This window comes from Microtus pennsylvanicus, chromosome 1 (assembly GCF_037038515.1).
Source record: "Microtus pennsylvanicus isolate mMicPen1 chromosome 1, mMicPen1.hap1, whole genome shotgun sequence".
NCBI lineage: Eukaryota > Metazoa > Chordata > Mammalia > Rodentia > Cricetidae > Microtus > Microtus pennsylvanicus.
Window position 1 is genome coordinate 134,102,339 of NC_134579.1, and position 26,789 is coordinate 134,129,127.

Here is a 26,789-nt window from a genome sequence, read left to right on the forward strand (position 1 = left end):
TATGGAATTTATTTGGATACTTTTTCTCTTTGCCTGCCATTGTTCATTAATATCCCAGAAGATCTGAATTTATGGAACAGTAGACATTCTGGAAAACCCTTCACCAAGACTGGCTGTTTCCTCACTCCTAGATTCCTGTCTCCCCCACTCTGAAGAGTCAGAAGTCAGTGGCTGACACAGTTCCCCCATCCCAGGTCGCCAGCCCAGTTCCAGCTCTGGACAGCCTCCCCCACCTCCCCCATCACCCCATCACCCCCACTCCCACCCCAGGAGGCACTGAAGCCTGCAGTGTGCAGCCGAGGTTAGGCTCTTTCTTCTAGAGAAATCTGTCCCATTACAATGCCCCAGAGTGGAATCCAGGGCGTATGAGGGGATGAGAAGGACAGTGACAGGGAGAGTCCAGAATGTGAGCACATCCTGGGAGAGCTGAGTGACTGCTGAGTCTTCAGCTTGTCACGGGAGTCTCATCAGTCCTGAGTTAGGAATGAATGCCTGCAGACACACCTGCCTACTTCTTCCTGTCCCCTGGAAATATCTCTGCCAGTCAAGGCAATGGGCCAATGGTTCCACACACCTCCTCTGGTCTTTCCTTTATTCTAGCTTGGACACTCCTTGGATGGCTCTTTTTCCTTCTTTATCATAAGTTCCAAGCTGACTTCCTGAGCCCAATGCACACAACCTCTGGTCAGCCTTCCCAGGAGCTGCTGAAATTCGGCTTGGAACTTGGAGGATGAGAAGTAGAAGACAAGAGGGTCTATGCAAGAGTTGAGGGTGCTGAGGAGGATCACGTAGCTCCGCCAGGATGGACTCTCACCCCGGACATAGCCCACCACGTGGGACATATTGTAGGGGCCGAAGCAGACGAAGAAGATGAGCAGTGTGGCTGCTAGAAGCCCCATCACCCTCTTCCGCCTGCGCCGGCTGGCTCCTCGGCTAAGAATCCACATCATGCGGCTATAGCAGTAACTTGTGATACACAGGGGCACAATGAAAAGGACCACAGCTGCTTCTAGTCGTATAGGCAGGAGCACGGCCAACTGGTCCTCCCGGAATTCCAGGTAACAGGTTCCATTGGTTCCCTGGCTGTAGGTGGCATTTCCCCAGTATTCAGTGACATAAACCACACTACACTGAGCTGACGCCAGGAACCAGCAGATACCACTGACCACAGCAGCCTGGGCCAGCCGTGGCCGGGTCTTGTACCACAGTGGGTAGGCCACGCTAAGAAAACGTTCGATGCTCACAGCCGTCAGGAAGAGGGAGGTGAGGTAGATGGTAGTGAAGAAAAGGAACCCGGAGAGAGGGCAGAAGAGGAATGGCAGGAGCCATCTCATGCCACAGGCTGCCTCCACCATGCGAAATGGCAGGAAGAGTAGCAGGAGCAGGTCCGAAAGGGTCAGGTTTAGCAAAAGTAAGTCCACGGCCACCGGGCGGCGGCGCAGCTTGCCCACGAAGACCACCAGGGCCATCAAGTTGAGGGGCAGTCCCACGAGGAAAACAAACAAGTACACGGAAAAGAAAAGCCAATGGTTGCCGGGAGAGAAGCTCGCCGCCATGTTTATGGATGCTGGTGAGACAGAGATGAACAGGAAGATAATGTGGGGAGTCGGGAAGTCTCCCGTTCCTCCACCACGAGACTTACCCACCAGGCTGGAGTGTTGCCATCACTGTCCACCCCCACGACCAGGTCACCACTTACTCTCCCCTGCAGGGTCATCCTTCCTGCCTTTCCTGTCCCCGACCCGGTGCAGACATCACCAAGATGTCTCCTGCTTGAACCCCCAGGCCCGTACTCACCAGCTTATTGGAAAACCGGCGCTCTGCTGCCCTGCACCTCGCTGGCTCCTCCAGCACTGGGCGGTGAGCTAGTTGTCCAGCGAGATGATAAAGATTTAGTGGTGCCTGTGACGTCACTCATTGCAGAACTGCACAAAAGATGCTTTGAGAGCTCTGCTAGCTGGGCTGCGTCCATATGCAAAAAAAGAAAAAAAATTAAGGTTGTGTGCATGGCTGCATGTATACAGTCTCAACTGGGACCTTCCTTCCCCATATTTTGACTTCATCTCCTCCACTTGGGCTTCATTATGCTTCTTTAGAATGGGCATAGTGAGGACTCATCGGAGGTAGGCTGCACGGAGTGAGGGCTGGCTCTGCAGCTGGCTATTTCTTGCTAACTCTGGAACTTCGGACACATGAGAACAACTCTGTGTCTCCTATTCTATAACACAGAGGTAACAACACAGTTTCACAGATGAAAACCTACACACTGGCCCAGTGAGGTAGCTCAGTAGCAGGAGCACTTAGACTGAGCCGTAGGTCAGTTGGTAGAGCACTTGCCTTTCTCGCATGAAGCCAGATTGTGATGGGCCGGTGACGGAACGGTGACAGACACGAACATGTTCTGGACCGAGACTGCCTAGTTACACAGACCTCTTGCGCTCTATTTAGACCTAAACGTCATGCAGGACCCCTAGGAAGATGGACATGGGGCATCATTGGTCCCCTTTTTTCCTCTTCCCAATGCAGCCACACGGAATAAACCGCCTTTCTCTGCTTTTTGCTGTCACTTGTGGCTTGGGCTGGCCCATGATGCGTGAATGGCAAGCTCTGGTTGGGTGGGGATGCCGGGTTCGAGGTTTTTACCCTAAGGGCTGATAGCATTAGCGGTGCTGCTTGGTTACTGTCAGCTTGACACATACATAGACACGCGTGGGAAGAGGAGTCTCAACTGAGGAAATGCCTCCATGGCCACTCTGTGAGGACATTTTATTGACTAATGATTGACATGAGAGGCCCAGCATACTGTGGCTGTACCACCACTGGGTCCATGTTTCAGGCTTCTATAAGAAAATGGGCTTAACAAGGCATGGAGAGCGAGCCAGTAAGCAAGCAGGCAGTATTCCTCCATGGCTTCTGCTTTAGCTCCTGCTCCAGGCTCCTCTCTTGAGCTCCTGTTCTTCTGTGAGGGTCTGGGACATAGAAGTGAAAGCCAAATAAACTTTTCCTCCCTAAGTTGCTTTTGGTCATGATGCTTCTCTCAGCACCAGAAACCCTAACTAAGGTTTTAACTGTGGCTATTTATGCTTACTTTGACTTTATTGGGTTATGTTTGTAAACAGTGGCTTCAGTCCAGCCCAGTCCTGCAGCCATTCAGTTCTAAATAAACACACAGAGGCTTATATTAATTATAAACTGTCTGATCTATTGCTCAGTCTCATTACTAACTAGTTCTTATAACTTAAATCAACCCTTAATTCTTGTCTATGTTTAATTACATGGGTTATTACCTTTTCTCAGTAAGGCTTGCTTCCTCTGCATCTGACTTGTGACTGTATCTCTACCTTTCCTCTTCCCAGAATTCTCCTAATCTGATTGCACTGCCTATACTTCCTTCCCTGCTACTGGCCAATTAGCATTTTATTAAACCAATATGATTGGCAAATTTTTACAGTGTACAAGAGCATTATCCTATAGTATTCATGTGTGTGTATATATATATATATTGGATTTTTGAGACAGGGTTTCTCCGTAGCTTTTGGTTCCTGTCCTGGAACTAGCTCTTGTAGACCAGGCTGGCCTCGAACTCAGAGATCCGCCTGCCTCTGCCTCCCGAGTGCTGGGATTAAAGGCGTGCGCCACCACCGCCCGGCTAGATTTATATTTTTTTAAAAAAAATCTATGTCTTTGTGTGTATGTGTGCTAGACCTCATCTGTTGTGTGCCATGAGGAAGAATAGAGGAGCGCTCATGAAACAGCAAACCTTTAATAACTGACCACATAAGCAGGTCACTGATCGATCAGGGCTGCAACACAAGGACTCAGGAACCTCGTTTCTCCTAACAACCTGGTGCAGGGGCAGAAGCAAGGTTTATAAGCACAAAAACCCACACACATTTGTTGCCAAGTTACAGTTACATTTTCTTCACCAACCAGAATTCAGAGGGCTTTCCTTCTGTGTTCCATCATTGTCAGCTGACACCAAAGCAAGCTTTTCAGTCCAACCAATCAGATTCATTTGTTCCTTCTGTAGTTAGGAACAGCCATGACGGTTCAGAGAACTAAACATACATAATGACTGTCTCTATGGTTTAGGGAGGAGGTTGGTCAGCCATTGGAAAGCTCTCAGCTCCCCTAGGGTTTGAGAACCTGAACTTTATTTCACCCTAAATTTAAAATGGAGTCTGAATCAAAATGGCTGTGCTTGGGACAGGGTGTTTTGCCTGTCCCACATCATGTGTACATACATGGCCCTTAGAGCCCAAAGAGTGTCTGTTCCCCTGGAGCTAGAATAACAGGCAATTGGGAGTCATTGGATGTGGATGTTGAGAACTGATATCAGGTTCTAATTCTGGAGCGATTTCCTCTTCCCAGCTCTGGCAGGGGTTGGAATATATCTTATACATGTGTATATGCATCCTTAGAAGTTTCTTTAGAAGAATATTCTGAGCATAAGTGGCACAAGTCTTTAATCCCAGTACTCCAGAGGCAGAAGCAGGCCTCTGAGTGCAAGGTCAGTCTGGACTACAGAGTGATAGATAGCCCATGCAGAGAGAGCTGGGGTAAAGAGTTTATTTAGTGAGTTACTGAGGGGGAAGGGAAGAGAAAGGGGAGCAAGGGAAAAGAGGAGAAGAAGAGAGAAAAAGGCAGAAACTGCCTCTTCAGAAGAAGGGCAGATGGAGAGAGAGAGAGAGAGAGAGAGAGAGAGAGAGAGAGAGAGAGAGAGAGAGAGAGAGAGAGAGAAGGAGGAAGGGGGAGGTTGGGAATAAGCAGGGCCTGTCAGCTCCAGAAGATCCTGTGAGTTAGAAAATCTGTAGGAAGGCAAACCTACCTTGACCTGAACAGCTAAGCTGTTGATTCCAGTGATTCTCTCCACTGTCTGGAGTTCTGTAGGAGTTTAGATGAAGGGCAGTTTTTCCCAGTGGTTAGCGCTTTCTCTTGATGAAGCGAATTGCCGATGGATGTTGTTCTGTGCCCATCTGTCTTCTTTGGAGGAAATAGAGCGCTGCTGCTAGGAGCCAACCCGCCTCTCTGTTATGAAAAGTCTTTTAATAATTAAACATTTAAATGCCATATTCCCCAGATCTCTGAGCAGTTGAGGGCTATTTATCGGGTATAGATAAGTTATAGTTACAGTATAGAATCTGCCTGGAGAGCTGGTTCCAGGATTGACTGTACTGGTTTTTAACAGGTAAGATTTATTCTTGTGAAAGACAAAGAAGAAAAAACTGTTTGCAATAGAAGCTTAAGGGCAGAACTGGCAATAGTGGAGAACAGCTCAATATATTTTAAATCCATATATGTATGGATTACATATACAGTATTTTTATAAGAGTCTTAAAAGTACATACTAATTTAAAACATGTGACGTATTGCTTTCTTAGTCTGGAATGAGATATAATGAACTTAAAACATTTAACAGTAAGTGTGCAGACATTTACACACAGTTGAATTTAAGTTCCACAGAAAGTTAAATGAAAAGTGAGCAAAAGGAAGCTGGCTTTTTTGCCGTGAAAGTAGAGTCTCTTTCTACTGAAAGCTGAGAGATTTTGTCAGTTTAAAAGGACAATCTCGGTCGCCTGGATCAGTGGCGTGACGCGGACGCCGGGCTCTGGGGCGACACTTGGGGTGGAGCGGCCTTGGGTGTCTCGCTTGGGAGCCGGCTCCGCTCTGGGCGCAGACAAGGCTAGTGGCTCTCTAGGCGGGTGGGACCGCTTCATGGGCAGCATCGGAAGGTAGTGCTCGCGGGAAGCCATGGCAGTTACCCCCACTCCCTTTCCTGCCCACGGCCTTCGTGGAAGGCTGAGTGCCAAAGCTAGTGACAGGTTTTGGGTTTTTCTGACAGCCAGGTGATCCATGGATCCTGTAGCTCTGGGAAGTAAGAGTAACACCTGCTTCACCGAGCCGCTGTAAAGAAGGAAGTGTGGATCATAGACTCATAAGTAGCTATTTTATTTTTACTATTATTTTGAGGAGGGGTCTCCCTATGTATCTCTGGCTGTCCTGGAACTCTCCTGTAGACTAGGCTGACCTTAAACCGCCTGTCTGCCTCCAAGTACTGAAAGAAGACGTACATATTGCTGCTTGGAAAGTGCACTGCATCCAAGTTGTAGCGTAACTGATGGTCAGTATCTCCCCGCCTCTCTTCCTCAGAGGGGTTTCGTCAATGAGATGCTCAATGACAGTAAATCTTAATCATAAGTGCCGACTGAAAGGCAGAATTTCCACAGCCAGTAAGAATACCGGGAGCTTTGGAAATTTTAACTGCAGAATCTTGCCCCTAAGTGAAAATTGTGAATAATGATGATATTTTGGGTGGTTGCAGTCTTTTTGTTTTAGCCAACAGATCACTGAAGTTTGATTTTAGGAAGGGAAAAATATTGTTTAGTTTGGAAATACACATTATTGATTGATGATAACTGATACAACAGGGCTATCATTTTGTTACAGGTGATTAATAGCCATCTAGAAGACAAGACCAAGTTGTACATACAAAAGTCTGAACAGAAAAAAATGGAGTTTATTGGCTTTCCCATAAAAAATGAGTTAAAGTTCCACTCATTTATTCGATAGACATCTCTTGGACTGTTAGTGTGCAGCCTTGGTTGAGTAAGTAAATTAGTTCACCCACATTGGACAACTCAGAATTGTCCATGACTCCTGCTCTAGGGGTATTTGACACCTCTGGCCTCTGGCACTCATTCATATATCACCCATAAATGGACATAATTAAAAAAAACTTAAAAAAAGGCTGGCGCTTTTTCGTTATTCATGTTTATAAATGAAGGCCAAGATAGTTCAGCCCTCATAGCTATTGTAGGGCCATATAGAACTACCCTTCACTTGTAGGACTTGCCCCACCCCAAGCTTTTTTTTTTTAAATCCAGGAAATAAGTGATGGTATATGACCAGAGCTGGTCTCTGAAAGTTTTATTCTGGGAGTTAGGGCTGTGGATGTAACAAGATAAGAGCATTTGCCTAGAATACTCAAGGCCCTGGGATCCCATTAAATAAAATGCTGCGGATCCCCAAGTGGCTGCAGCTGCAGAAAAATGCTGCAGGTCCCCAAACATCCCAGGCAGGGACAGCACAGTTCCCCAAGTGGCTGCAGTAGGCCACGAGGAGCAGCAAGTTAAGTACCACGAGGAGAAACAGACGGATGGACATGTCACGAGACCTGCAGATGTATCTCATGATCCTGAAAAGTTAGGATGAGACCCGTGGATTGCTTCTATCCCAATATGGAATGATAGACCATACCCTCCTGAAAGGTTGCTGTGAACACCCTCAAAAAATTACTTCACTCAACTGGTGACTGAGATATATCTACCACACAGGTTTTACCATGAAAGACCTAAATGACAGCACCCCCATACAGCAGGAAGCAGTTTGGAGAGAAAAAAACTGCATTCATATTCCCAAATATTGTTTCTAAATGTTCTTTTACATTTAAAGGGAGATATTATATAGATATGAATAATTTGCATTGGTATGGATTTTAAGGTCAATTTTGTTATATGTATTTCTGATATTGATTAAGGTATTGTGATTATATAGTTCATTTTAAAATGTAATCTATAATTAGGAAATATAGGTTGTTAATGGATAACCATCAATAATAATCAAGCTTGTAGTCATGTTAGTTAGATTTTCTAGATATATAGAGATATATTTCAGTTAGATAGGCATTCTTCATATCTTTCAAAGACTACAGAATATGGCATTTTAAATGTTTTAATAACTTAGGGCTTTTCATGACAATGAGACATGTCTGCTCCTGGCAGCACCAATCTACTTCAAGAGGAAGATGGGCATCAAAGAGGCTCCTTATGGAGTTTGATAGCCATTTGGGCAAGAAACTGCTCTTGCCTGAACTGATGCATAAACTGGACACAAAGAACCTACAGAGAGAGGACTGCTGAACTTGCCTAAAGGTGAGATGGTCTTTTGGGGTTCCTGATTTATGAAAGAGTCTACGAGACATTCTGCAGGACACAGTAGATAGTGACTGAACTGTCTTTGGAATTTCCTGCTTCATGGAAATGTCTGCTGGATACTATGGGCCTGTAGGCTGAAGATTGATGCCCCAAGAGTACAGAGGAACTTTGGGTGACTGTCCAGGCAGCAAGATGTCTCTGTCATTTCTAGAGTTTTAGAAGTTGCTTACTTCTTGTTTGCTTAGGTAATATTATATCCTTCTGGAGTCTTTGATGGAGTTGAAGAATGGATAGTTATAGTTTTACTTAGTTATGATAAAAGATAAAATAGATATAAATATTGTAATTGTAATTCTTGCTTGATAATTGTTTTGTTATATGTAATTTTACTATGTTAAAGTGAAAGCCTTTCTTTTTTTGTTTAAACAGAAAAAGGGGAAATGATGGAAGAGGGTCATCTGTCTATGTGTTACTTTCATTGGTTAATAAAGAAACTACCCTGGCCCTTTGATAGGAAAAAAAAGGACAGTCTCACCAAACAAATTTCATAGTCTTAAGATATACAAATGCAAGTTATTAAGGTATGTAGAGGACAAATATAAGTTATCAAATCTTTCTCTCATGTTGCCTTTCAGTCTTAAAGATACTTTTCATTGTACAAAAACATCTGTGACAGTCATTCTGACATAAACATGCTGCTGTTTATACAATGTATGCCTCTAAAACTTACATTTCACAAACTCAAAAAAATTCTTGTGCGTTCCAGGGAGCCAAATTAAAGGGTGGCCTTAATCAGGTCAGATACACCCCTCTCAATTCCGGGGTCCTAAATTTTTTTTCTTTCTAAATTTAACTTTGACCTCTGTTCTGCCAACACCTTGCCATGTCCAAGAGACACCGGACAGCTCCACACCATGAATCCTGGTTAGGAGTAAAGGGACCAGCTACCCCAGGATGTGACCAGCACCCAGCTATCTCAGGCCCCACAGGAAAGACTTCAATGCCCACAAATAAGCAAGAAGCAGTCTTGAGAATCCGCCGTCCCAATTCCTCATCCTGTATGCCCAACTCCCCGTCTTTTTATAAGAAAAAGATGGGAATGTTGTAATCTGCTGGCCTAGTCTGTCACCTGGGTTTCCTGTTTCTTTAGGAGATAGGCCCTGCCCACTCCCAACCTCCCACTTCTGCCTTCCTGTCTTCCTACCTTCTCTCTCTCTCTCTCTCTCTCTCTCTCTCTCTCTCTCTCTCTCTCTCTCTCTCTCCTTCTGGAGAGGCAGCTTCTGCCTTTTTCTCTTTTCTCTCACTTCTCCCTGTCCCCCTCCCCACTTTTTCCCCACCATAGCCCACTTAATAAACTCTAAACCCAAACTCTCTCTTCAGGGCATATCTATGTATCTGTCACCCACCAAGGCCTCCAGCCACCTGCCAGGGGACCGGCTGAGGCCTCGCTGATCCGCTGCTACCCCTAGCGGGACTGGTCCCCTACCACCTCTTTCTAAATGATAACACTCATGATACAGCGATGCGTAGGCCTAACAAGCAGCTTCCCATGATGCAGTGCACAGGCCTGACAAGCAACCTCCCCAACACAGCACCTAGTCTCCTTTTCGTCACCTTGATTTTGTTTTGGCGACTTTACCTGACACCATGACTGACCAAATCACCAACAAAAACACCCTGAGTGGGGACAGGCTTAGTTTGGCTCATGGTTTCAGAGGATTTCAGTCCATAATAATGGGAAAGGCTCCACAGTTGTGGGAACTAGCGGTGGAAGCTTCTCCATCACGGTGAGGACCAGAGGCACGCGCCACCTCCCAGGCCTCACCTCCCAAGAACTCCACTTATCCCTTCAAACAGTGCTGCAAGCTGCAGCCCAAGTTCAAATATATTGGGCTGGAGGGGCAGGCCTTTTGCATATTATAACAATGACCTCGGGACCGCAGTATCCAGGCCTATCTGTCTTTTTACCTGTGATTTGGGTTTGGATAACAAAATGGGAATGAAGGGCCAAGTTAAAAGTGCAAGTTTTGAGTTACTTTTGCTTGCTCATGTGTGGGAAAACAGTCATGACTAGCCCAGGGGTCGCTGTCAGTAGGGATGGCTGAGTGTCTGGTGCATGAACGAGGGCTAGAGTTTTGCTTTTCCCTGAGGATAAATGTCCTTCCAGAAATCCTATTCTCTTTGGATGTATACCTTGCTCAGCTTAGATGTAGTAGGGAGGGCCTTGGACCTTCCACAAAGCAATGTACCTTACCCTCTCTTAGGATTAGATGGGGGTGGGGTGGAAGGGTGTGTGGAGGGAATGGGAGGAGGGGAGGGAGTGGGAATTTGGATTGGTATTTTTTTTTAAAAATCTAATAATTTTTTTAAATGACCTTCCAGAAGAGCCAACCTTACTGTAAGGAAAAAAAGGGCCACCAAAGAAACCCATCCTAGCCCTGAAATCAAAGGCAGTGAAAGAAACACACACTGTCTCAGAGACCTGAGCCAGTGAGAGAAATATTTTAGCCCTGAACCCAGAGCCAAAGAAATGTACCCTGATTCTGAAACCAATGCAAAGAAACATGCTTTGGCCCTAAAATAAGAGTCAGTGAAAGAAGTATGTCCTGGCCCCCAAATGCGAGCCAAAAACCTTGAGCCAGAAAGCTAAAAGGCCAGGGAGAGAAACAGTTTAGCCTTGAAATCAGCCAGCCCTGCCCCTGACCAACTAAACCTACCAATCCCTCTTCTCCCTGGGAAAACCCACCCCTAAGAAGCCCTATTTAAGCCCTGTGCCTGACCTGTTTGCTGAGTTCTTCTTCCACCCTGGTAGAGGCAGCTGCTCTCCTGGATTCTTCCCTCCCAGGAAATCTCTTGAATGAGGTTTGGGTGAGGATCTTCTTTCTCCTGAGTAACACTTTCACCCGGGAAGCCTTCCCCTAATAGCACAGAGTTGTTACAACTTTGTCGGGGAATTTAGAGGCGGAGTAGGGTGGAGCAGAGCTGGGCTGTGACACTGTAACACTGGGGGAGCCTTCTCCTACCCGAGCCAAGCTGAAACAGCGTAGCTAGTGAAGGCTCTCCTGCCAGAACAGAGCTGTTACGTTGGGGAAACCTTTCCCTAGTGAGGGACCGGAAGATGTCATGCTTACTGTGACCTGTGCTATTCCCTGGTTCCCAACTGCCAGAATACGCTTCCACCTGAGCTGTAACATTCAGTATTCCTTGGCTCCCGACTGCCAGGATCCCTTTCCATCCAAGCCGCAATGCTTACACTTCCCTCACCTCAATACTGACCCCAAGCACTGATCAGTCCCACGGGTAGCCAGGAACCAGCTGAATATCCCATCTGTCTATCTGTAAGACAGCATCATGCTATTTGCCCAGGCTGACTTTGAACTCCTGGGCTCAAGCCATCCTCCTGCCTCTGCTTCTGAGTAGCTAGGAGATGTGCACCTGCCGGTCTTATATAAGAAACTCGAGCATTTCAAGTTTGATGTCTTCAGGGGAAGCACTCTTGGAACCAGCCCCTCTTAAATACCAAGGACAACCGTACATTCTGCATGTGGGACATATACACACATACACATGTTTGCACCCACGTACAGATATATGCTTATATATTCACATATATGTACAGACATGTACAAACAAATGTATACTCATTTCTGGCCTCACAACAACAGTAAATGAATTGTCATCCCCATGCTATAGATGAGAAACTGAGGCTAGAGAGCATGGACTCTCCGTTCTAAGATTATGAAGCTACAAGAGTCCCAGACTGCATGCTGTCTCGAGGTCCCGTCCTTCGGAACCCTGAAATGTCCATCTTTCTGATCTGTTAAAGGCTGGGCAACGTGGCAAAGTGCCCAGGTCAATGGAAACTAAGCCTTGAGGCCAGCTGATCTGACTCCAAAACCTGTCTGTGGTTTGCATGAAAATGCCCTTCATGGGCTCCTAGGTTTGAATACTTGGTCCCCAGTTGGTGGAACTGTTTGGGAAATTTAAGAGGTGTGGCCTTGTTGGAGGAGGTCTGTCATGGGGGTGGACAAAGAGTCCAGGCTGGTCTCAAACTTGATTCTTCTGCCTCAGCCGCCCTCGTAGATGGGATTAGATTAATGCAGAGTCCAGCTCACAACATTCTCTGTTCTCAGTCAGGATGGTGAGATGGCTCAGCTGGAAAGATGCCTGCTGCCGAGACTAAAGACCTGAGACTCACATAGTAGAATGAAGAAAACTGAAGCTATGGGTAAGCATTTTGGGGCCTGAGAGATGGCTCAGCAGGTGAAGGCACTTGCTGTCAAGCCAGAGGACCTGATTTTGATCCCTGAGTTCAGGCCTGAACTGACAAGAGTGATAGGAGAGAATTGACTCTAGCAAATTGACCTCTGACCTCCACAGGCACACTATGGCCTACATCCCCCACATCCCAAATAAGAAGAAAGTCCCTTAGTACTCTGCAGACTGCAGGCATGGCTCATTGGCTGAGAACTTTTGAAGCTGGCGATTCTATTCCCAGCAATGAAAAAGAAGGAAGGAAGGAAGGAAGGAAGGAAGGAAGGAAAGAAAGAAAGAAAGAAAGAAAGAAAGAAAGAAAGAAAGAAAGATCCACAGGCAAGCGTGGAGAAGACCATCTGCAGAATGGCTTCCGACAAGGAAGATGTGTACACTGGGCAGGGTGGGACCTGTCCTGGAGATGTGAGGTTCCTTGGTCTTATCTGAACAGAAGCTTGTTAAAAAGAAAAAAAAGGAGGCTGAACCCACCCCACAGTCCAGTCCGGGTTGTTCCTTCTCCACCTGCACCTCTCCTGCCCCTCCTGCTTGTCCAGGCTCACCATCTGGACAGGAGCAGACCGGGAACACAGGAACAGAATCCAAGTCTGCCAAGGCTATGGACAGGGTGCAGAGGGAACTGAGGGTCATGGGAACGCCTGAGGCTTCACCTCTGCCCCAGAGTTGAGAATCTCTGGTCTCCCCTACATAGGCAACAGTGGGTAGAGAAAGAGGCAGAACTTGGGGGTGCATGCTTCTGGCCTAGGTGTTTTCTTGACAGGAAGTTTGTGGCATTCGTTCAAATCTAGAGGCATGGCAGCTATAGAAAAAAAAACAGAAGTAAGATGGAGGCGGAACACAAGCGTGGTGCCAATCAAGACACAGAGAAGGAAAGGAGAGGTGGCTTAGTGATTAAGAGCACTTTTCCCAAAGAACCCCTGTTCAATTCCTACCACTCACAAGGCAGCTCACAACTCCAGTTCCAAGGGTTCTGACGCCCTCTTCTGGCCTCTGTGGCACTACATTCCTTATAGTCAAGTTCTACACAGATGTTGAAGGGACACGAGCCCAGTCCAGCATGTGGCTCTGGCAGGCCTTGCCTTTCTTCCCATTCCCTCTGCCTTGCTAAAAAAACCACTAGATTGCCTTCCTGGAGCTAGCCCCCAAGGCTCGCCAAGCGCTCAAGCAATCCAGCAGCCAAAAGCCCTCTTTGGCTCACCGAATTAACATGCCTAATCAAGGCACGCACTACCATGCCCTAGCTGGTCGAACACAGACCTGCGGGAGGTCCTTCTGCTCCTCCTCCACCATTGGGTCGTGGTCTCTCAGTGGCTATTGGCTGGAGGAGTGGAAGGACCTCCTGCAACACAGACCTCCCTGTTTCTCCCTGTAAGAATGAGCCCTGCCAGGTCACTGGCTGCTGTTTTTCTGTCTGAGTCAGAAAGCAGCCTCTTTAAATTTTCTTCCCTGATGAATAAAGAATCTCTCTGTGACAACAGATGCTTGGATTGGTCTGTGCTTAATCCAGGGTTTGGAGAGAACCCCCGCTTTATGGGTGGGGGGTCTCCATTGGCTCAGGACCCCCAAGACCAAGTTCTCCACACAAAGGAGATTTATTGCCCCAGAGGGACAGAGGGCAGGGGAAAAGAGACAAAGACAGGAGACAAAGGAAGAAGGGGAAGGGAATAGGGTGTTTGTCCCAGAGGGACAAAGGACTGGGGTGGATAGAGATTGTCATAGGAAAATGTGGTTGATGAAGGCGAAAGAGGAAACCTGTGCTTGGATGAGCCCTTTAATCTTAACTGGGCATCTTAATTAGGGAAGTCAAAAGGGGGTTTTGATTGCTGGACTTTCCTTTGATACTTGGTAGTCAGCCTCAGGAGGAGGAAGTGGCTAAATAAGGGCCTAGACCTTGCTGGCTAGCTTTAGAATGTAATCTAATGGTTTTTAGCAAGGCAGAGGGGATGGGGAGAAGGGCGAGTCTGCCGGTGCTGGAGTGAGCTAGGGGACCTGCACAGATATTGTAGACAAAAACGTCCATACACATAGGATAATAGTTTTTCAGAGACACAAGGAACTCGTAGATGAATGTAGAAAGACATTATTAGACCTCTGCCCAGCAGAGGAGAACAGTGGAGCATGAAGGCATTCGAAAAAGAGTTGTTAGACAGTCGTCAGTGAGTGAGGCATGGTGGAACCGGGGGCCAAGAGGGCACAGTGGACCTCAGCGACATTAAGTTCAAGGCCAGTCTGGGCTGGGCTTCTCCTTCCTTTAGCTGAATTATCTAAAGGATGCTCAGGGGACTCTGAGAAAGCTGGGGCTGGCATTGGGTCCCCAAGCTCATAGAGGACACTGTGAGGGTCCGCGAGAAGTTCCATTAATAGACTACCAGTCAAGTGTGCAATAAACAAGAGGGTTTACTGTAATTCCAACAAGTTGGGTGGCACAGGGCTCGCAGGCCCCCTTTTAAACCAAGTTAGGGGAATTCCGGGGAGACGAGATTAGTCTGGGTGCTGATTGTGGGTTTAAACAAAAAGTTTATGAGTTGCTGTAGGATTGGTTGGTGACTTAGCGGTCAGGGGCTTTCAGCTGCAGGGTGGGAAAAGCTATCTCTAGTTCTCTGACACTTGCACAAGGCTGCGGGTAGCCCTCTGATAGGTTGCCTCTGGGTTGCAGCTTTCCCAAGAACTGGTTGCTCAGTTCCAGTAAACTGAAATTAAGGTCAGGTCCCTGGCAGGGGCTATGAGAAGCCTGTCATGGCTCTCGTCATGCCCTCTGACCCTCTCAGACACAATGGGGACAAGAGGTAGCTGGGGAAAGCCTAGGGCACTGGGCAAGATAGGATGTTGGGAAAAGAGCCCCAGACTATCCATGTGGAACCAGTGACTCTGTCTTTTTCAGGACTCTTTGGACCTGCTGGGACTGAGAGTCAGTTGCTTCAGATTGTCTGAAATGTACCTGCTACCCTCGGTGAGGAGAATGAGAATACAGAAATGTAGGTTCCAGAAATAAGAGTGTAGAAATAAAGAAATACAAAGTTGTAAGTTATAAGAATGAGAGCAGGCTGTCAGCAGCTTTCTCAGCAGCTTAAGGATTAACTATTAACAGTGGGTTACTTTGCTTTACAACCCATAGCTTTGTCTACAAGGCGGAAGCAGCCCTCTGCAAACTGAGGGTCCCTCTGCAAACCAAGGTTCCCTCAGCAAACTGAGGGTCCCTCTGCAAACTGAGGGTCAGCTTTCATGACCCCTGGCCACTCATGACCAGCAAGTTAACCTTTAAATGATGGGGTCTACCTGACTTTTTGATTGTGCATTGTCCCATACCCTTCCCTGCTACACAAAACCGGCAGTGTCAGGGGAAGTGCAGAGCCTTGGTAAACACCATCAGGGAGCTTCTCGGAGAAACAGTGGGCTAAAGACAAACACTAGTGTAACTAAAAAACTCTGCTAATGGAAATTGCAAAGAAGGGCAATTTATATCTGAGTTTTACCTCAAAATCATAAAAATTCCTTTGTTCATGGCTAATACTTGATGCTTCATGCTGTAAAAAGGGGGAGTTCAGAAACCGTCCTTTGCCACAACCTTACAAGTCCATCTCTGGCTGTGGTCTTAGCTAGCTGATAAGCTTTGTGTACCCCATGGAGATTTATTTTTTTCCTGGAATAAAGTTTGCTTCCGGTGTAATAGACTTTGGTGGTTTGTTCCACATCTTGGTGCGACCCGCGTGGACCCAACACTTGGAATACCAGGTGATGCAAAACTGGCTTTCTCCTGCTCAGACTGGAGCATTGTGCTGAAGGAACTGGGAGCTGGTGTGAGGAGGGGTGACAGGGGTGGTGAGGGACAACTGTTACAAAGAAGGGCACAGACCATAAAGTGGGAAGCCTCTGGGAAGCAGAGGGTGAGCTTACCTGGAGCACAGATGGAAAGGGGGCTGAGAGAAGATTCAGGGGCCTGAGGGTGTGGTTCAGTTGGTACAGAGCTTGCCCAACAGGCAGGACGTCCTGGGTCCTACCCACAGCATCACGTACACTTGGCATGCTGACACACATCTGTAACCCCGACATCTAAGGAGTTGAGATGGCAGGATCAGAAGTTGTTATGGGATGGTTTCCTCCAAGACGAAAACCTTCCTTTGGAAGGAAACTTCTTAGGACATGGGATGTAAAAGGGAAGTGAAAACCAGGGTATTTTAGAACAGGATGTTTACCAGAAAGTGAAACAATAGGATATTCTAAGCTTAAACAATGCACCCTGAAGGTAGCTCCTCACATCAGAAAGCAAACAACTCAAAATAGCTTTAGGAAGTCCCTAAAAGTGACCAGATTCATTAGGCTCTTCCCTCCACAAGAGTACATAAGCAGTTAATACCACTGACTTGAGGGTCATCCTTAGTCAAGCCAGGCTGCAAAGAAGTCTCTGAGACAAGCTGGACTGCTTAGGAGAGGCTCAGATCAAACGTCCTGGAAGAAACAGAGACCAGCTGTGGTGGTCTGAAGGGAATGGCTCCATAGGCTCATATATTTAAATGCTTAGTCATCAGGGAGAGGCATTGCTTGAGAAGGATTAGGAGGTGTGGCCTTTGTTGTAGTAGGTGTGTCTTTGTTGGAGGAAATGTGTCTCTGGGGCTGGGCTTAGAAGTTTCAAAGGTCAGGCCCAGTCTTTCTGCTGTGGATCAGGATGCTGCTCTCAGCTATTGCTCCAGCATCATGCCTGCTTGTGCTGTGCTTCCCACAATGATGATAATGGACTAAGCCTCTGAAACTGTAAGCAAGTCCCCAATTAAATGTTTTCCTTTATAAGAGTTGCCTTGGTCATGGTGTCTCTTCACAGCAATAGAATACCAGCCAAGCTATCCACTGAGTCACCAGAAAGGACACTCTCCAACCTGCTGAGCCACTTACAGGCTGTGCAGTGAACTCCAGGTTTCCAGCTTTTGTGAGCTGTCACCCATGCTGGGGTGGGCTTTGGTGATGCAGCTGCCTTTGAGTAATTTGTGTTTCTGTAGTAACCCCTCATCCATATTCCTGACTCACCACAGTCAAACTCATTGATTCACCAAGCTGGGCTTTGATCTGTCCTCAGCTCCCTATTTGGGGTGTGTAGCTGTTTGTCCACAGCTCCCCAGGAATAGTGTCACACAATTAAGTGCAGGCTCATCTTTGGTTACTCAGCAAGTCCTCCCGGCTTTAAAAAAATACATGAATAAAGTACCATGCCTTTAATCCCAGTATGTGGGAGGCAGAGACAGGCAGATCTCTAAGTTTGAGCCTAGCCTGGTCTGCAGAGCCAGTTCAAGTACAGGCCAGGCTCCACAGAGAAACAATCTCTTAAAAAACTGAAACAAAATGAAACAAAAAAAACATTGACAGTTTTCCTTCTACTGCTGGTCAGCTCTGTCCCACTAGCAGCCCCAAAATAACCACACAGAGACCTATTATTAATTACAAATGTTCAACCAATAGCTTAGGCTTATTACTCGCTAACTCATATTTAAATTAATCCATACTTCTTATCTATGCTCTGCCACATGGCTCTGTACCTTTTCTCAGTACGACATGCTCATCTTGCTCCTCTCTGCATTTTTCAAAACTCTGTGTCTCCTCCCCTTCTTCTTTGAGTTTTCTTTTTGTTTCAAGTCCTGCTTAACCTCTACCTGTCCAGGTATTGGCCAGAACTTGGATTTCTAGGAACCATACATGAGAATTGTAGTTGGCAGTGTCCTGGGGAAGCAGAGAAAGCTGGGCACCTCTGAGGAAAGCCCACAGGATACCAGGTGTGATGGAACATGCTGTGAACCCAGCACTTAGGCCACAGAGCTAAAGGAGTCGGCCTGTCACATGAAATGGCTGTTTAGGTTTGACCTTCCACAGGATGGACTGCTGAAAGTCCTTCTCTGTTGGTTGTTTTATGTCAGTCTGACACCAGCTAGAGTCCTTTGGAAGAGGGACTCTCAGTTGAGAAAACACCTCCACCAATAGACCCGTAGGCAATTTATAATGTATTTTCTCAATTAATAATTAGTGTGGGAGTGCCCAGCCCACTGTGGGTGGTGCTACCCCTCAGCTGGTGGTCCTGGGTGGTATAATTAAGCCTACTGAGCAAGTTATGGGAAAAAGCCAGTAAGCAACATTCCTCCATGGTCTCTGCTTCCGCTCCTGCCTCAAGGTTCCTGCCTTGAGTTCCAGGCCTGACCTCCCTGAATGATGGACAGTTTCCTGGAAATGTGAAATGAAATAGCCCTCCCTGAGTTGCTTCTAGTCACGGTGTTTTAGCATATCAATAAAAACCCTAAGTAAGACACGCCAATTCAGAGAAGTATCAACCCCCCAGCTCCCCACACACCATTCTACGGCAGTCAGATAGGTTAACAGTATCATGGCACAGAACATGAGGTGTGAACAGGAATAGAAGCAGGTCCTTGGATAAGGAGACTGCCTGCCCTGCCCTAAACACCATCCACATGGAAACCCAAGGATCCTGGGCAGCCAGAGGCTAGCAAGGTTCCTGGTGACATGGGAAGGATCCGTCTTTGGGAGACTAAGCAGAGGAATGAGTTGACTCAGGCAGGCAGTACTTTAGACACTTACTCTCACTGGATCTGGAGGGCGCTTCTGAAGCCTCAGAATCCTGGGGGACTCTGGTCATGTAGGCAGTGGAAGGAAGAGGTGGCTGGGAAAAGGAAAGGGACGAGGGATAGGACATGTGACATGTGGAATATCCCCGGAACACAGGTGTGATGGCCAGCGCTCCGGCTTCATTTCAGATGGACTGTGAAAACAGGGGCTGCTCTAGGATTCGTCAAGGAACTTTGAAAACCATCTGATTCAAGAGACAGGGTCTTGTGATGGAGCCCAGGCTGGCTCCGAACTCTGGATCCTCCTGCCTCCTCTCCCGAGGGCTGGGATTTACAGGTGTGTGCCATAGTGTTTCATTTCTACTCCCCCCTCCAGGCATCTAGAGACCCCAACCCAGGGCAGCACCTCTGACCCCATCTAGTTATACCTCTGCATCTGTAACACCTGTCTCTGTGGCCCTGGGCTCTTGACTAGACCAGCACTGATGGGCACAGAAGGTTCACTCCCTGTCACCCTTGCTATGCGGGGGCTACTAGCTCCTGGCTTCTCTGTCACATTACCACGGTCCATCGGATTCCTAGACTATGAAAGAAATGGTGCCGTGTCTCAGGTTTGCCCAATTACAGCAGCTAACACAATGGTGGCATCTAATTTTGTGTCTCTGAGGTAAGATTGGAAGCTGCTTTGGGAACTTGACTTGAATCACATTCACCCAATGCCAGGGAAAGATTCCCGGGGCTGTGGAATCAGAGGGCAATGTAACTGACCACTCATGCCTCAGCATGAGGCTGAGGGTTTCCTTTGGAAATTCCATGAGCCTAAAAGCGAGGTTTTGCTGTAGGTGACACAGTACCATCAGAGAGGAAGGCATGAGGGGACAGGCAAAAAACAAGAGACTGTTCTGCTTCCCCGGGCTTGCTTGCCAATAAGCTTCCATTCTGCAGTAAGTCTAGATCACCATGGTTATTAATGGAACATCGTTAACACAGAGCAACGCTCAGCAGCGAGCAACAGCACGGCCTTCCTTCCTTCTCCTGTGCTACGGTTGGAATCTGAAATGTCCCCTGGGCTTCTGTTCGGAATGCTCAGTCTCCGGCCAGCTGAGGACTGTTTTGAAGGCTATGGGGGCTTTAGAAGGTTGGATCTGACTGGCATTAAAGTTACTAAGGGGAGCTCTTTGGAAGCTTTACACCTTAACCCTACCCCACTTCCCATCCCCTACTCTCCCACCCCCACCCCTGCACACACACACACACACACACACACACCTGATTCCTGCTTCCTGTCCTGAGGGCAGTGAGAGACTGGGACATATCTCAGTGGTAGAGCCCCTGCCTAGAATCCCCCAGTGAGGGGCTGGGGTGTGGCTCAGTGGTAGAGCCCCAGCCTAGAATCCACAGTGAGGGGCTGGGGATGTGGCTCAGTGGTAGAGCCCCTGCCTAGAATCCACAGTGAGGGGCTGGGGATGTGGCTCAGTGGTAGAGCCCCTGCCTAGAATCCCCCAGTGAGGGGCTTGGGGTGTGGCTCAGTGGTAGAGCACCTGCCTAGAATCCCCCAGTGAGGGGCTGGGGCTTGGCTCAGTGGCAGAGCCCCTGCCTAGATTACATTAGTGAAGGACTGAGGGTATGGCAAACATTCAAATGGCCTAGAACCCATCTCTAATACTAGAGGGGGGGGCACAAAAGAGACGGCAACCTGTTTTTTGGCTTTTGGTGTTTGGGGACAGGGTTTCTCTGTGTAATAGCTCTAGATGTCCTGGAATTAGCTCTTGTAGAGCAGGCTGGCCTCGAACTCACAGAGATCCGCACTTCTCGGCCTCGCTAGTGCTGAGATTAAGGATGTGCACCACCATCACCTGGCTCACATGTGTGTTTTTTAGGACTTTTTTTTAAAATGTGTGTAAGTGTTTTGTCTGCATATAGGAATACACAACATGTGTGTTCAGTGTCCATGGAGGTCAGAAGAGGATGTCAGATCTCCTGGAACTGGAGTTACAGCCAGTGTGAGTCACCATATAAGCGCTGGGAACTGAACTCAGGTCCTCTGCAAGAGCAGCCGATGCTCTTATCCACTGATCCCTCCAGTCCTCTGAAGGACTTGCTAGGATCTTCTAACTTGAAGCTGACTAAGCAGGTCAGAAGAGAGGAAACAGAAAACAAGGGGTGGGGGAGAAGAGAGCCACTCTTCTGAGAGTGACCACAGGGACACATGACCTTGAGTGAGCCTCACTGTCTGTCCTCTGTAGCCCAGGCTGGCCTTGAGTCTATCCTCCTGCCTCAGGCCTGCAGAGTAGCTGAGGTTTCAGGCCTGTAGTACCACAGACAGCTCTCATCCCCTCGGAGGCTGTCTAACTGGCCAGAGGGAAGGAACCACCAGGGCCTCACCAATCGCCCCTGACGTCCTTTGCTGTTAGAATTCCCAGGCTCGCTTGCAGAAGGGAAAGGAAAGTTCATAAAATTTGATCTGACCCAGAGTTCCCAGTGCGGAGACTTGGACTGCCGCCCAAAGCTGCCTGGCTCTCTGTCCACCACAATGAGACACAAGCTAGGAAAAGCCCATCTGTCTCAGCTTTGAGGCCAAAGGAAACTTGGGGTGGACAACGGGAGAGCACAAGGAAGTCAGTAGACTGAAGAATCAGGGAGAGCGGAGAGCCTCGTTCTGAGAATAAGATTCATCCACAGAAGATACCGGTCAGAAAACAGAGAGGACCCGATGGGGGTGGGGGTGGTGGCGGCGGGGATGTGGTGAGGGGAGAGCCAGGAAGTAGGGTCAGAAAAATCTGTGGAAGTCAGAATAGATCAGATCTCCCGGGAGAGAGCAGAGCAGCAGGCCCCCCTGCTTTGGGTTTGAGAGGAAATACTGCTCAATTACCGACCTGCCTCCTTCTCTGGCCATGTGACCCATGTTGGTGTAACAGTTTCCCACCAACCAGGTTCCTTATACTTTTTAACTCCCCCGCCCTCTTCTGTAGGGCTGCAGCGATTGCTAAAACTCTCTTGGCCTCTGGCGCCAGAAACCCCATGAGGAGCCTGCCCTCTATCAGAAGCCAGGCAAGGCAAGCCAGCTTAGGGTGTGCGCTCAGGGGCCAGACGCTGGGGCTTGCATTTGAGGAGCAGGTGTGGGGTGAGGAAGAGGCTGAAGGACGTCTGTTGGAACAAAAGTAATCACCAGTCTCAGACGATGGGGAGGGGGGCAGGCGGGGTGAGGAACCTCGGACCTGGGAATGAAGAAGGAATTGGGAAGGGCCTATGAGTTAGCAAGGGTTACCAACCAAGTGGGAACAGAGCCACCTGTGTCAAGGTGGCGTCCAGCAGGACACCAGCGGACACACCAGGCTCAGGGGCCACCTGTGCTCGCTGGGCTCCCATGAATGTGTGTCTAAAATTTGGGGGAACAGGTCACAGAGCAACGTGCTGTCTCAATCTTCCTCCTTGGCTACAATAGCTCCCCCTTTTTAGTAGGATCCACAGCGCTGGACCAGAGGAGAACCAGGTGAAAGAGACCCTGGAGTGGTCCCAAGGAGGTAAGTTGCTGGGAGGCGGGGCAGAGGGCTGGGCACCTGGAGCTGAGGGCAGCCAGTCCAGGCTTGGCAGAGCATACCTTCTGGAAGTTTCTTGTTCCCCCACCTTCCTGTCCTTCCCCAGTTTCTGTGCATGTCTTCTTCTTCCACCAGGTTTTGCCACCAGGCTTTGGCTCCCAGCCACAGCCAGCTGTGAGAAAGGGATCTGACCACCGCCACTTCCTATTATCTGTGAAGCTAAATAGGAAAAGGGCCCGGGGAAAGCAGAGGGGGAATTCCCGTGGCAAGTCAAGTTGGTCTCCCCCAGAGACACAGGATGGCAAACGTAATAACTGCAGCTTAATATCCCGCCCAAGGCTAAGTCAATAATTGCTCTGGGCAGTTCTGGCAGGTGGCTCAGGCAAGTGGTGGTGAGGAGCAGACCGCTTTGGCCTGGGAACCAGGGAGGATGTGAACAGACTGAACCAGAGGAAAAGAGGGTCTGCAGGCTGTGAGTGAAGGGGCGGCAAGTTCCTGATCCCTTTTCCATCTTCCAGAATGATCCCGGACTGGCACAGCTCCTTGATCCTCACGGCCTACATCCTCATCTTCCTCACTGGGCTCCCTGCCAACCTGCTGGCCCTAAGGGCCTTTGTGAGCCGGGTCCGCCAGCCCCAGCCTGCTCCCGTGCACATCCTCCTGCTGAATCTGACCCTGGCGGACTTGCTCCTTTTGCTGCTACTGCCCTTCCGGATCGTAGAAGCAGCGTCTAACTTTCGCTGGTACCTGCCGAAGATCGTGTGCGCGCTCACGGGCTTCGGCTTCTACAGCAGCATCTACTGCAGCACGTGGCTGCTGGCGGGCATCAGCATGGAACGCTACCTGGGAGTGGCCTTCCCCGTGCAGTACAAGCTATCCCGCCGGCCCCTGTACGGAGTGATCGCTGCTCTGGTGGCCTGGATCATGTCCTTCGGCCACTGCACCATCGTCATCATCGTTCAGTACCTGAACTCAACCGAGCCTGTGGGCACTGAGAACCAAATAACCTGCTATGAGAACTTCACCCAAGAGCAACTGGATGTGGTGCTGCCTGTGAGGCTGGAGCTGTGCCTGGTCCTCTTCTTCGTCCCCATGGCAGTCACCATCTTCTGCTACTGGCGCTTCGTGTGGATCATGCTCACGCAGCCCCATGTAGGGGCTCAGAGGAGACGCAGGGCGGTCGGCCTGGCTGTGGTGACGCTTCTTAATTTTCTGCTGTGCTTCGGACCTTACAACGTGTCCCACTTGGTGGGGTTCTACCTGCGGCAGAGCCCTCCGTGGCGAGTGGAGGCTGTGGTATTCAGCTCCCTCAATGCCAGCCTGGACCCGCTGCTCTTCTATTTTTCTTCCTCCGTGGTGCGCAGAGCTTTCGGGAAAAGTTTGCTAGTGTTCCGCAAACCCGGCTCCTCGATGTTGGGCAGAGGAGCCAAAGAGACAGTGGAGGGGACCAGGATGGACCGGGGTGGGAGTCAAACAGAGGGGGTGCCGAGCTCCGATTTCATCACTGAGTAGAGAGTCCCCCGAACCTTCCCCAGTCTCTGATCACCCATAAGTTGGGCTGGCTAGCAGAGCGCCTGGAACTTGGTGAAAGATAAAAAATAAAAAAGAAAGACATTCCCCAACCACGGTCCACTACTCTCTCAGCTTGGCATAACTGCTTGTCTGGATTTTCCTGCTACAGGGTACAAGAAGAAATGGCTACAGCCCTAAAATAAGTGGGGCCAGGGCCTCAGAAGCGGGGTGTCTAACAGGAGGGCATTTTGAAAAGTAATCTTCCTTCAAGCTTAGAAACACCACCCAGAGGCAGTGGTCTGGCTGGTGATGCTGCAAAGAAGCCATTGAAAAACGATTGGGGGAAACCGGTGGGAAGAAAAGAAAAGCCCCGCCATGGGAGGGACTGGCCGGGAGGACAGGGGCTGCATCTCTGGTGAGCTTCGCCTCTCTATATCCCTTCGAGCTGTCCCTTTGTAAGTGTGCTTTGTTGATTTTCGCGTTTTGGCCTTGTCGCCACTGTTACACTGGGGTCTGGGTTGCACGTCTGTCCCCAGTGTCCTCCCACCCAGGCTAGGGTGTGTCTTGGTACCCTCAGTCTGACGTAGACACTGACCTGCACGGGAGAACAGAAAACCTAGTCTGGTCTGGTCTGGCAGGTTGAAAATAAAGATGATGGCCGCCACCTAACGCAAATGCTCACAGCTTTTGGCACTGGTCTCTATGACCCAGGGAAGGGGGGATGGCGGACCCAGTACCAGAGCAGAGGGAGAAGGGATGCAGCTCCCCCCCAAAACACTTTCAAATGATGGCATTCTGAGGGCAAAGGGAGGCAGGAGGCTGATGGGATCCTGTTTAGCCCAATGGCTGGGGAAGTTGGACTTCCTCCTGGATGTGGGTGGGTCCCACCTGGGGCTGCTGATCCATCAGCGAATTTAGAATGCATTCTGTCCTCCCCAGAACCCCATCGTTCTCTTGTATCAAGCCCCATCCCCTGCCCTCGGACTCTAGATCTCAGCAGGCCCTTCCCTGACCTGTGCCCTCTGTCCCTTCCTGATCCCTCCTGCCTAACTCCTTTCTCCACCAGGACCCCAGTGACCTTTGTCCCCAGTGCAATTAATACTCCACATGCCCAGAGCTGCTGAGGCTGAGACAGGAGGACTGTGAGTTTGAGGCTAGTCTGGACTACAAAGTTAGACCCTGTCTTTCAAAAGCAAGAAACAAACTTTAAAACACTAGAAAAAAATTGTTTTGAGACAAGGTCTCCTACAGGTGGCTGGGGTTGGCTTTGTACACCTCATGTACTGAGAAGGACCTGAACTCCTTGTCCTCCTGTCCCCCCGCCTTCCCCCAGAGTGTAGAATACAGGCACGTACCACCTTGACTCTCCTCCTAGAAATAAGATATTAAACCTAACAGCCAATGAAATTGGTTCAGTGGGTAAAAGCGCTTGCTGCACAAGCCCAAGGACCTGATTTTGATTCTTGGAACCCACAAAAAGTAGGATGTGGTAGCGTGTAGCCGTAATCCCTGCAATGGAGGTGGAGATAGGAGCCGGCTAGCCTGGGCTACAAAGCATGGCAGAAACAGAGATCTACCTGACCTGAACAAGGTGAAAGGAGACTCCAAAGTTGTTCCCCGACCTCCACGTATATGCTCCGTGGCACAAGTGCACACACACACACACACACACACACACACACACATATGCTGTGTAGCCTTGGCTAGTCATGAGCTCGCTATATAGACCAGGCTGGCCTTGAGTTTACAGAAATACACTTGAGGGCTGCGATTAAATCATGACTGGTTAAAAATGAAAATAATTTTAAAAAGCTAACTGTAGGGGGATGTGGCAGGAGAGAAAAATTGGGTAGAGTTCCGGCTTACCATGACACTGTGATCCAGTGCAGCTTGCAATCGAGCTCATTTGGGAGCTGTCAGATTGCCCAGTGGGTAATGGCACTTGTTACCACAGCTGATGACCTGAGCTGGATCCCCAGAACCCACATGGTGGATGGGAAGAACCCACTCCTGCAGGTTGTTTCCTGACCTCTGCATGTGTACCTTGGAGTGTGTGTACGCAGTCAAGTGCACACGAAAGCATACAAAATAAACAAATCAGTATTAAATAATTCTAAAGCTCCTTTGATTGAGATAGCATTAAGAGAAAGAATTGAACTTTCTCTTAGCCCACTTAGGGTTGATTGGTAGCCTGCTTAGAACTGAGCCATACAACTGTAAACACACTAACTCAGGGATTCAAGTGCTGGAAAATCAGACAGAGTGTTTTAGACTTAAAATCATGCAACAAGGCTCAGGCCACAATTTAGTGGGTAAATAGCACCATCTGCAAAAGCACGGGATTTGCCTCCCGAGGACGCACATGAAAAGGCCAGCTGTGTGAGACACATCCGTAATCCCAGCTCTCCTGTGGTGATGCCCGGCAGAGATCTCCTGAAAGGAGCAGTTGCCTGGACCAGGCGGAAGGTGAGCACGGATTCCTGAAGGTTGCCCTCTGACTGCCAGTGCACTTTGGCACACATCTGTCCTTCTTTCGAAGGCCTCAAAGACAAATGGAGGCGCAGTCCTGCCCGAGTTCTCTCTGGGGAGCCAACAAGTTTACTGGGCTTCTTTGCAGAGCATAGGTGAGGGGTCACCTACAGGGGTGTGGGTGCTGCTCTCCTCAACAGGCTGCCCCTGAGAAGCCTTTACCCAATAGTCACATGGATGGAGACTCCGACCCCTCAGCGCCACAAAGCCTAGCCCCCCATAAGGCCTCACACAGTTAAGGCACAGTTGCAGGCAGCAGGTGACAGGGATAGGCTGGATGCTCAGGTGAGGGTCAAGGGACACCCTCCCAACCCCCCATGAAGGTCAAGAAGGCCAGCTGGCCTGATCCTTTTGCAAGGGCATGCAGCTGACTCCTTAAGGCGGGGATTGCTTGCCTCAGGTTTGTCTCTCACGGCACCCGTATCTCCACACACCGTGTCAAT

At 48.9% G+C, this 26,789-nt stretch overlaps 2 protein-coding genes across 4 annotated transcripts; one reads left to right on the top strand and one right to left on the bottom strand.

The window, feature by feature from the left end:
• Window positions 1–312: 312 nt before the first annotated feature.
• Window positions 313–1,556, bottom strand: LOC142841251 (free fatty acid receptor 3-like). The gene has a single exon (XM_075958078.1). The coding sequence runs from the start codon at window positions 1,554–1,556 to the stop codon at window positions 597–599; it is 960 nt and encodes a 319-aa protein (XP_075814193.1). The 3' UTR covers window positions 313–596.
• Window positions 1,557–21,371: 19,815 nt separating this feature from the next.
• Window positions 21,372–25,887, top strand: Ffar2 (free fatty acid receptor 2). Of its 3 annotated transcripts, none has more exons than XM_075958099.1 (3): window positions 21,372–21,457; window positions 22,229–22,290; window positions 22,824–25,886. In XM_075958099.1, the coding sequence occupies exon 3, from the start codon at window positions 22,825–22,827 to the stop codon at window positions 23,815–23,817; it is 993 nt and encodes a 330-aa protein (XP_075814214.1). In that variant the 5' UTR covers window positions 21,372–21,457; window positions 22,229–22,290; window position 22,824; the 3' UTR covers window positions 23,818–25,886. The 3 variants fall into 3 exon arrangements, with proteins under 3 accessions (XP_075814214.1, XP_075814202.1, XP_075814208.1); XM_075958087.1 differs by lacking the exon at window positions 21,372–21,457 and adding an exon at window positions 21,791–21,927 and having other exon boundaries at window positions 22,226–22,290; XM_075958093.1 differs by lacking the exon at window positions 21,372–21,457 and having other exon boundaries at window positions 21,938–22,290; window positions 22,441–25,887.
• Window positions 25,888–26,789: the final 902 nt, after the last annotated feature.